Here is an 11315-nt window from a genome sequence, read left to right as displayed (position 1 = left end):
AAAAAAAAACACAATTCTTGGTGGGCCTATTTGGTAGCAATTCAAGTAGTAGTTTACTTCAATTCAGTATTTTGATAGAAATTGGAATTTGGTCTTCAAAATACTTTGAAATTTTTTAATCACAATCACATTTTACAGTTATTCTTGGTTAATACAAAAACTAATCAATTCAATCTCACTGCCACCTCTCTTTATAAGCAAGGTTCATACCTGTCTACAGAACGGCCTGGCCCCACTCCAAGTTCTGGACGTGCACTAGGTAAGAGGTAAGACAATCTGTCCATCACTGAGGACGCCACAGGTAAGGCAGCAACATTTTGATTTATTTTCTTGAGTTCATTTACAATGGCACTGGCAATGGACTTCAACACATGATGAGGAAGATGAAATGTAACTGTGGCCCACTGAAAGAAAATGGGAGTATAAACAAAGGAAAACATACTCCAAAGATTTAACCAAAATCATAACTTAATCATTATCAAATAAAGAACAATTTATCAGTCTCAGTCAGTTTACTCCATCAGTTTATCATGTAAAGCAGGAAGTTGCTGCCTGTGGACTCTAGGACGAGGAAAAAAATAAAATAAAGCAGGAACTTGCAGTTATATAAAAAATGAAACCTCTTATTCACAGAAGCCCAGACACGGAAACAATCTAAGTATCCATCAATGGATAAAGAAAATGTGGTATATATACACAATGGAATATTATACAGCCTTAAAAAAGGAAATTCTGTCATCTGTAAAGTCATAGATGAACCAGGAGAACATTATGCTAAGTGAAATAAGCTAAGTACAGAGAGACAAATACTGCATGATCTCACTTGTATGTGGAATCTAAAAAAGTTGAACTCAAAGAGAAGCAGAAAGTAGAATAGTAATCACCAGAGGCGGGGAGTCAAAGGGTATACATGGGAAAAAGGGAGATGTTGGTTAAAGGGTACAACGTTTCCGTTAGACAAGAGAAATAGTCTTATTTATCTATTTTAGTTTGAGTGATCTATTACACAGCACTCTGACCACAGTTAATAATAACATATTGTATATTTCAAAATTGCTACAAAAGTAGATTGTAAACATTCTCACCATGAAGAAATGACAAGGTGGGGTGACAGATATGTTAATTAGCTTGATTTGATCTTGCCACAATGTATATACAAATCCCACACCACATTATACCCCATAAATATGTAATTGTCAATTCAAATTTTTTAATTTTTTAAAATGAAACCTCAACTACACTGAAAAAGACAGTTTAGAACCAGATGGTAACACATCTTCTTACACAGCTAACCACAAATTAAGTACAACTAAAATCATGTCATTTTTCATAATCACCCAACATACACAATGTTAAGCACAAAGTAAGACTCAAATATCTCCATCCGTAAGAACATATTTGGACAATTATCATTACTGGGGTACATGATGATTTAGTTAAGCTTAGCAAATGTATATATTTTTATTGCTGTTGTCACCATAATCCAGCAATGGTAACTAAAAACACAGGCCTGCCTTGTAGTCACACAGACCTGGATTCTGACACCAGTTTGAGGATCAACAGTATCCAATAAATGTTAACCACACTTATTTAATATTACAAAAATTACTGAACAAGTTATACTGTAAAAATGCTAAGAATTATCCTCCCGCAAAAATAAGTCTATAGAGTAATTTCACCTTTATACCCTGTCTCCAGTTCACCTATGAATGGCTTCCACTCTGTCTAGAACACTCTAGGCAGCCTCGTAAGTTACTATTTATCTAAATAACTTGAAAAACTCATGGCCAAAAACTTGAATTGAATTGCTAAAAAAAAAAAGAGAGAGAGACAATGAAAACTTCTCACCTAATCTGTTCAGAGATGCAGAACCCTTTCATTGAAAGGGAGGCAGACTTCCCTTGAGAAAAGATCCACAACAATACACCGACTAGGTACAGTACATCACACTAAAAACCTTTCCCAAAGAAACCTGTGAGCATTCAGTATAGTGACTGTGCACAGAAGAAAAGATTTTTCGTACATTTCCAAAAGTGGCACTGAAATGACCTAAAATATCACCGTGGTCCACCAGTCAAAGTGGGGCATTTAGGATGGTCAAGTAATCAATGGAGTTTGGGCAAAAAAGTTGTCACAGTGAGCTCTGTGTGTCCACAAACCCAAAATGTAGTTATTTCCCTAGTTCTTAAATGCATAATTGAAAGAGATCTAGAATAGGCAACTGGAAAAATCCCCACCTTAGCTCTCTCTTCCTCTCTAAGGACCACTAAGGCAGGAAAGACCAAATAGAAGCCCTCCCCGAGAACTTTCCTTCTCTACAAAGATATTAAACCAAAGCAATACCACATTCCTGAGCAAATTTCTAAAATTAATGCCACTGTAACAAACATGAAAGAATACAGAAGTAAACAAATGGTCTCATCCCCATTTAACTGGCCTGTATCATCTACACAGAATGTAAAGGGATCTTGATTAATGACTGTGGACAGTAAACTAACAGGTAGTGACTTCAACTGCTGTTCCAGATAAGGTATGTTTACTGAAGCAAATCAACAAATCCCCTGTTATCTGGTAGACAGTTACAGTTCTCTCAAGTATTTTTCTATACTAATTCTTAAGGACCATCCAAAAAGTCCACTTTTACCTGGCAGAGAAAAACAATAAATCTTAACAATCTTACTTACCCCAGGACTGTATCTCACATTCTTTACCATAATGTAGTATGCGGAAATCCTGATCATCCTAACATCGTACATTTCACCATATTGGTCCACTACATCAATAACATCATGCTGACTGGTCCAGATGAGGAGGAAGTAGCAAAGAACTTAAATGCCTTAATAAGATGCAAGCCAGAGAAAATCAATAGTCCCCAGAAACACTCAGGATCCTACAACCTCAGTCAAGTTTCTGGAGGTCCAGTGATCTGGTCATATCAGGATATTACCTCCAAGGTGAACAACAAGTTGCTACAACTTACAACATCAAGCACTGAGAAAACAAAAAAAAAACACAATTCTTGGTGGGCCTATTTGGATTCTGGAGCCAATATTTAGCATATTTCAACATGCTACTCTGACCCAATTATCAAGAAATTCATCAGGCTGCCAATTTTAAGTAGGGTATAGAACAAGAAACTCTGCAACTGGTCCAGACTGCACTGCAAGATACTCTGCTACTTTTACCTTAAGAGCATATTCAACGACACTGACACTGGAAGTATCCATGGCAAATAATAACGCTGTAAGAGCCTGTAGCAACCTGAATCGGGACAATCACATAGCAGAATGCTAGGGTCCTGGAGCAAATGCAAGCCCTTTCATGCAAATAACTGTTCTTTTGAAAAACAGCTCCTGGCTTCCTACTGGTCCCAGATAAGAGATTAATACCTATCCGTGAGACTAATGTCCATGTAATCAAAGCTGTCTGTCACAAAGTAAGTGTTATGTGACAAACGAAACCATAATATTATGCAAAAGCAACAAGTATCCTTCATCAAGTGTTTTATAGGGATCAGTCTTGAGAAAGTCCAAAAGGCATAAGCTGAATTCAAGTGGCTCAGACCTATACAACACCCACTTTCATTATAATATCTCCTCCTCATTCCGTATCAATAGCTTCATGGGGAATTCTTTATAATGAGATAATATGAGGGGAAAATATTCTTGGCCCTGATTTACAGATGGTTCTGCATGATATGCTGGTACCACTTCAAAGTGGATGGCTGTAGAATTACAGGCCCAATGAGAAGTACAGTGGTGAAGGAAAATCTTCTCAGTGGGCAGAACTTCAATCACTGTATTTGACTATTCTCTTTGGATTGAGAGTTAGCCAGAAATAAAGGTCCTCACTGATAAATGCACAGTTCTAATTTGTTTGCTGGATGGTCAGGCATTTGGAAAATCAGGATTGAAAGGCTGTTAACAACGTCAAGGGTAAAGGTCTATGGACAGATCTCTCAAAATAAACAGTGTATGAAAATATTTGTGAAATACACGAACTGTCACCAAAAGGCCTCCATTCCAGAGGAAATGGACAAATTATACACACTGTATACATGTCAGTCAGCCTCTCGCCATAGCCACTCCGGTGCCTGCTCAATGAATCTGTATGCAAATGCCATGGCAAAAGAGAGAGGCTATGCACAGGTCCAACCACACTAACTTCCCCTCACCCAGACTAACCAAGCTACACTTGTTGCTGATTGCGTAATAGGCCAATAGCAGTTACCAAAGGTGGGCCACCAATATGACACCATTTCCCAGGAAAATAAGCCAGCTATCTAATGGCAGGTTGATCGTATCAATTCCTTCAGTCCTGGACTGGGCAGCAATTTGTCTTTACTATAACAGATATACATCTGGGTATGCATTTATCGGTTCTGCCCACAAGGCTTCTGCCATAATATATCACTGCTCGTGGACTAACAAAATGTCTTATGCACCATCATGGTATTCCAGACAACTCTGCTTCTGAGCAGAGAGCAAGGAAAGAATTTCAAAGCAAAACAGATGTGGCAATGAGCTCTTGCCCATGAAATTCACTGGTCTTACTGTGTATCATCTAGAGGGAGCTGGCCTGACAAGAGTTCAGTGGCTTACTAAAGACTCATTTTCAACACTAATTGGGAGAGACACCCTGAAAGGTTAGAATTCTACCTTACAGAATAAAGTATATGCTTTGGATCAACAAAAAATGCATATTAGAGTTTCTCCCAGCACAGTCACCATTATACTTTAAAAATCCATTCATGGATTTTTTTTTTAAGCTTTAAATTCTACAGGTCTTACTTCCCAAGGGAAGAATGTTCCAGCATAAGTACAAAAATGCTTCCATTGAACTGGGTGTTGAGACTGCTACCTAGCAATTCTGGGCTCCTCTTACCCCTGAATAAAAGGCAAAAAGCAGGTTATTCTACCGCTTGGTCTGATTAAAACTGACAAACTGGATTGATGCTGAATAATAGGGGCAAGGAGAGCTTTTGTAAAGCCCAGGAGATTTCTATAGGGTGCCTCTTATTAATTCCATATCCAATAGTAAAAGTGAATGGACAATTATTAATACAACAACTTGAAAAACACAGTACCACTGAGGATTCAGATACTTCAAGAATGAAGTCTTGGGTCACTCCACCAAGTAAAGAATCCTGACCAGGATGAGGACAAAAGGAATATGCAATAGGTAGTATAAAAAAGACATTATAAATATCAAATATATCCTCTAGACCATATAGAATTGAGGACTGCAGCAGCTATACATATTTTCTTCACTTACTGCATAAACGATAGGTAGACAGATGGATAGATGTAGATTTAGATGGACATAGACATACAGATAGATAGACATACAGACATTATTTTATGTTAAGAATTTCTGATTGTTGTTAACTTAGTCTTTAAGTAGCACAGTTCTATTACCTAAACAGTGGGACTATGATTAAATTTTAGGAGTATCCATCTAGGGATAGATTTAAAAAAATCTGTTTAAACTTTGTGTCTCCCTTTTCTGAGGAAGAGGAAAGAAAAATCTTCATTTGTAAAAAAGGAGCAATGCACCTTATTAAGTATAATGTTTCTGTTGCATGCAAGTTCAAATACATTTATGCAGGAAGTGTGTATGAAGATGTTGACTAGCCAAAGAGGTAGACTGTGCCAGTTATTAAACTATTGTCTCTCAGCTCCAAACCTATCCTTTAATTCTCTGCTGTGCCACGTTGGGGTTGGGACTTGCAAACTCTATTTCCTCTTTGTCAACCAGTTTCCTGGTTGTTAGATTCTGCCAGTAGGAGCACAGGAGGGAAAACGGCAAGCCTGCTAAGGGAAGAAAGACTTGCTCCTTCCTATTACTCCACTGCTGTCAACATTGTTTCAGCAAAGAACCTAGTGGCGGCAATTGATACTTCCAGTATTCAGCATTCCGTTTTGGTTTTTTTTTTAGCCTTCCCAGGTCCAGTTTTATGGCACTCCCTCAAAGTTAAGAGCAGCCAAGTAGCACCTCTCTTCAGAGATCTTAGTCCCAGTTCCACAAGACCCTTCTCCAAGCTCCTCAAGTACCAGCAGGGAAGCAGTTCCTCCTCAAAAGTCTGAGTCCCAGATCCACAGGGTCTATTCTCTAAGCATCTAGGTTCCAATAACCCTAACCTCTTCTCTTTGTTCCTCTAGACTTAGGTGAGAGCTGCTTCCTGTAGTCACCATTCTGTATTACCTCAGCGTTTCCTTTTCACTTGTTGAATTCTCAAACTCCTGGTTAAATTAACTTCTTAAAATAAATTCTTCCTGTTGAAATTCATAATATGGTTTCTGTTTTCCTAAATAAAATGTCCCATCAATAGAGTAAGGACTAATAAAATCGTGGTAAATCTACAAAATAAAATTCAGTGTAAATAAAAAGAAGAATGCAAATGATCTTAGGATTGGTATGAACAGATAACCTAGATAAATTCTTAAGTGAAAAAATGCAAGGTATATCACAATATTTTAGTATAATTACAACTGCACTTAAGAAAAAAGATCTGCATGAATTTACAAATTACTTTTAGGACAATGGCTTTTACCTTTTACTGTATATCCTTCAGTATGGAAGTTTTATATGTATTACATGTATTACTTATAAAAGGTCTTAAAAGAAAAATACAGAAGAAATTAATGAAATACATGGAAAGTTTTCATTCAAAGCACCCTCTCCCACAGACATCCCAGTCATGCCAAAAAAGTAATTTCAAAGAAAGGACAAAATGGTCCCATTTCCAAAGACATATTCTATTCTCATCCAAGCTCATAACCTAACAAGGAAGCTTCTTTCATCAGCCTCAAGACCAATACAGGGCCATCGGACACTAAGGAAGATTCACGGAGAAGCCTTAGAAACACAACAAGCAAAATAGTTCCCACAAACTGAATTTAAACTTCAAAAAAAGTTTCAACTTTGAAATGACTTATAAGCACATTTTGTTTTTCAGAAGAGAGAAAAATCTATAATTAGAACACTTCTAAAGGGAAAGAGAAAGAAAAGCAAAAGGACAAAAGTGTTCATTCTGTTATAGCCCCAAACAAGGTAATCTTTAACTTCTTACCTTAGCAACTTTGTGGTTTGCGGCAGTCTCATGAGATGTATTTTTTAAACCATCTTTGAGCTGTGTGATGAACAAATCATAACCCTCCATACTAGAAATATCTACCTTTTCTAAACATGCTGATAAGAGTTGCTGTGCCTGAATAAAAAAAAAATGATCACAGAGAATTAAACATACACACACCAAAAAATTGAGATCCTCAGATATTTTATATGCAATGATTATGACAGGTACTATACAAACTTACCTACTTTTACTTTTTTTTAACAAACCTAATTAATCAAATAATGATTTAAATGGCTATTATAATATTAAATGAACAAAACAATGTATTCAGGGTAGTGCTACATAGTAAAGTTTCAAGACACAGTAGTTATTATAAACCAAATCAAGATAGAAAATGGGGGCCAGGCACAGTGGCTCACGCCTGTAATCCTAGCACTGGGAGGCCCAGGCAGGAGGATCACTTGGGCTCAAGAGTTCAAGACCAGCCTGCGCAAGAGCCAGACCCAGTCTCTACTAAAAATAGAAAAATTAGCTGGGCATGGTGGCGTGTGCCTGTAGTCCCAGCTACTCAGCAGGCTGAGGCAGGAAGATCACTTAAGCCCAGGAGTTCAAAGTTACATTGAGTTATGATTGAGCCACTACACTCCAACCTGGGTGACAGAGCAAGATTCCGTCTTTAAAAAAAATCGACCAAATGCAAAACAATAATCAACAACTTAGTATGAAGACAAAAATAATATCTCACTTTATTAGGGAAAACAGCATTATAATTGTTTATAATCTATTTAAAATGATTCAAAATCCAACAACTTTAAAATATACTTTAACATTACATGATATGACTATTAACCCACATAAAAAATATTTTAAGTTGGGCTAGACTTAAAAATTAAGTAATGAAAATTTAACACTACAGAAAAATACATATGGCTAAAATTTAAAGCTGGGATTATTGAGAGACATGATACACAGCAAAAATTACTGGTTGTTTACTAATACGAATTTCTCCCTTGTTTTTTAACACTAAAAAAAAAGACACCTCTTTCCTAGTCTCCCTCTCAGTTTGGTGTGGCCATGTGACTATAAATTCAGTCCAATGGGGTGAATACGAAAGGGTATATGGGAGAGTGTGTGAAAGACAGGAAAAGAACAAGAACAAATGAGAGGGAGAAAGTAAAAGAGAGACGGGAAGGAAAGGGAAGAAGAGAGATGGCAGCGTGCTCCCCTGGCCTTTTGCCCTCCCTTTCCCTGCAAATGAGAAATAATGAGACCTGAAGCACCTGTATTAAGCTCACAAGCTAATCTAAGTGTTGAGGTTAGCAATGCTGGTCCTATACTTAGCCCTGGACTGTTACTGGAAAGAATCTATCTTGTTTAAGCCACTGTATTTCAGGGTCTATGTTACAGCTGTTCAATCTGTGCTGATGTACAATTCACGCCTAAAATACCACTTCAACAAGAACCCATCTATTATGCAGAGGAAAGACATTTAAACAAAGTTGTGATCGATAAGTCAATTCTTTTTTTACAGGGGTACGTGCATAATATTCTTACAGGACAGCTTAATTTCATGTAAATGTCTGAGATTACATTAAGTAGAAGACCACATTGATACTTATTTCAACTTACCTCTGTAACAGGTAATTCAAGCTGAACCACATCATCCTGCTTTGAAACTGGAGTTTGCAGAGCAGTGTCTAACAACAAGATTCCATTAAGGTCCTTCCTACATCCTACTGCATAATCATCCACAAATATAACTTTATCCACAGCAGAAATATACTGACATTTCACCTGTCCACCTGGTTTAGCTGTTAAAAGAACAAAAATTCAACACGTAAGATTTTAAGACCAATAGTCCATTAAAACTAAATGTTTACATGGCAACTCAACACAATATATAATCCTGGACTGGAAAAAATTGTTCTAAAGAACATGATTGGGACAACTGATTAAAATGGAATATGTACTACAGATTAAAGTATCAATGCAAAATTATCAAAATTTGACAAATGAATTGCTGTTATAAAAGAGAGTATCTGGCCAGGTGCGGTGGCTCATGCCTATAATCCCAGAGCTTTGGAAGGCCAAGGCAGGAGGCTGGCCAGAGGCCAGGAGTTCAAGATCTGCCTAGGCAACATAGTAAGGCCCCCAAAAATAAAAAATAAATTAGTCAGGCATGGTGGCACACATGTGTAGTCTTCACTAACTCAGGAGGCTGAGGCAAGATGATTGCTTGAGTCCAGGAGTTTGGGGTTACAGTGGGCTATGATCGTATCAGTGCACTTCAGCCTGGGTGGCAGAGTGAGACCCTATCTCTTAAAGAAAAAAAAATGGTGGAACAAAACTTTTAAAAATGAAATTGAAATATGTCATTTTTTTGCAAAATTCAATAAGCATAAAGTCAGGAAGGATAGTTACTAGAACAGTAGTTTCCCCCTTATCTGCAGTTTCACTTTCAGCAGTTTCAGTTACCCACAGTTAATCGAGGTCCAAAAATAGGTTAAGTACAATACAATATTTTCAATCAAGGTCCAAAAATAGGTAAGTATGATAAGATATTTTGAGAAAGACCGCGTTCACACAACTTTTATTATAATAGTCATATTGTTCTATTTTATTATTAGGTATCGTTGATAATCTCTTATTATGTCTAATTTATAAATTCATGGGTATGTATGTATAGGAAAAAATACACAGTTGACTCTTGAACAACACAGGTTTGAACTGCATGGGTCCACTCATACATGAACTTTTTTGCAATAAATATATTGGAAAAATTTTTGGAGATTTTATACAATTTGAAAAAACCTGCAGACAAGACACATGGCCCAGAAATATCAAAAATATTAAGAAAAAGGTATGTCATGAATACATACGTAGATAACAGTCTGTTTCATCATTTTCTACCATGAAACATAAACAAATCTATTGTGACAAGATAAAATTTATCAAAACTTATACAACACACACTTATAAACCATACATGGCACCATTCAGTCAAGAGAAATGTAAACAGACGTACAGATGCAGTTTTAAACTATAACTGCACAAATTTACAACTCACTATACTACTGTAATTTCATTGGTACTGCAGTGAGCTCAAGTGTTCCAAGTATCTGCTTAAAATACCATGTGACGCTAATCATATCCACCTGAGCAGTTCATCTCTTCAGTAAACTGAAAATTGCAGTATAAAGTGAGCTCTCATGGTTCTCGCGTATTTAGTGTGTTTAGTGCAGTATCATAAACCTTGAATAACACTATGGGACCCATACAGAATGCCACTAATGATACTGAAAGTGCTCCCAAGAAGCAAAGTCATGACATAAGAGAAAGCTGAATTGCTTGATATGTACCATAGACTGAGGTCCCCAGGTGCAATTGTCTGCCATTTCAGACAGATAATTCATCTTGTAAACAATGTAAACTTACGGTATTTATATAGTACAGCACTACAAAAATTGTTAAGATAGTTTTAAAATTTCAACTATAATTTATAACCACACTTTTTTTAAACTACAAATCCTGCATTCTTGTTTTAGAGATATGCAATTAAGAAACAAACTATAAAACTCACAATTTGGGTGAAACCTTCCCAGATAGGTGTAAAGGTAAGAATGGGTTTCCACACAACACTAGGATTCCATATGATGTCACTAGAGATTCCTCAAGAGAACAGGACCAAAAAAAGTCAACAATTTTCTTTGTAATTTCTTGCACTATGCAATATTAGCACTCAAAATAATGGACACTGACCAAATAGTCTTGGTGGGAATTTCTTTAGAACTCTTTCAGGTCTACATGGCAGCGTGCAGCAGGACTACGTTCATTCAGCCGAGTCCATTCTCAGTTTCTCGCCTGAATTAGGGAAGACCATTCTTAAACAGAGAGTGCTATACTGCTCCAGGCAGGGAAGCAACAGTAGGCTGATGTCAGCCATGCTCCTTCAAAGGCTCTTATGCCCTCAACTTAACTAATTATTAGGTTATTATGTATGAAATGTCCAATTTCTTTAAGTACTAAGTTTGACAGTTGATATCTCTGACATTTCACTTTGACACTTCTTGTGTTATTTTTCTTGTGAAGGCAAATCCTCAGTCTTTCAAATGCACAGTTTGGCTGGTGATTATGTTTGTGATTATCTTTCAAATTTTTTTTAAAAGCAATCTCTATGAAACCATGGATAAGTCAAAAATTCATGTTATTTTTAGCTCTCTGGGAGGCCGAGGCAGGC

General features: G+C 36.8%; 1 protein-coding gene across 1 annotated transcript in view; it reads right to left on the bottom strand.

Moving 5' to 3' along the window:
* The window catches only part of BIRC6 (baculoviral IAP repeat containing 6), a 262303-nt gene that overhangs the window by 226095 nt on the left and 24893 nt on the right, over window positions 1-11315 (bottom strand). Inside the window, exons 2-4 of the mRNA XM_012652423.1 lie at window positions 8708-8889; window positions 7073-7210; window positions 211-404 (exon numbers count right to left, since the gene is read on the bottom strand). Coding sequence (XP_012507877.1) covers window positions 211-404; window positions 7073-7210; window positions 8708-8889 — 514 coding nt within the window. The remainder of the gene's footprint in view (window positions 1-210; window positions 405-7072; window positions 7211-8707; window positions 8890-11315) is intronic.

This window comes from Propithecus coquereli, unplaced genomic scaffold, assembly GCF_000956105.1.
Source record: "Propithecus coquereli isolate 6110/MARCELLA unplaced genomic scaffold, Pcoq_1.0 Scaffold39, whole genome shotgun sequence".
NCBI classification, from domain to species: domain Eukaryota; kingdom Metazoa; phylum Chordata; class Mammalia; order Primates; family Indriidae; genus Propithecus; species Propithecus coquereli.
Note: the sequence above shows the minus strand (reverse complement) of the source record. Positions and strands in the feature narration are given on the sequence as shown.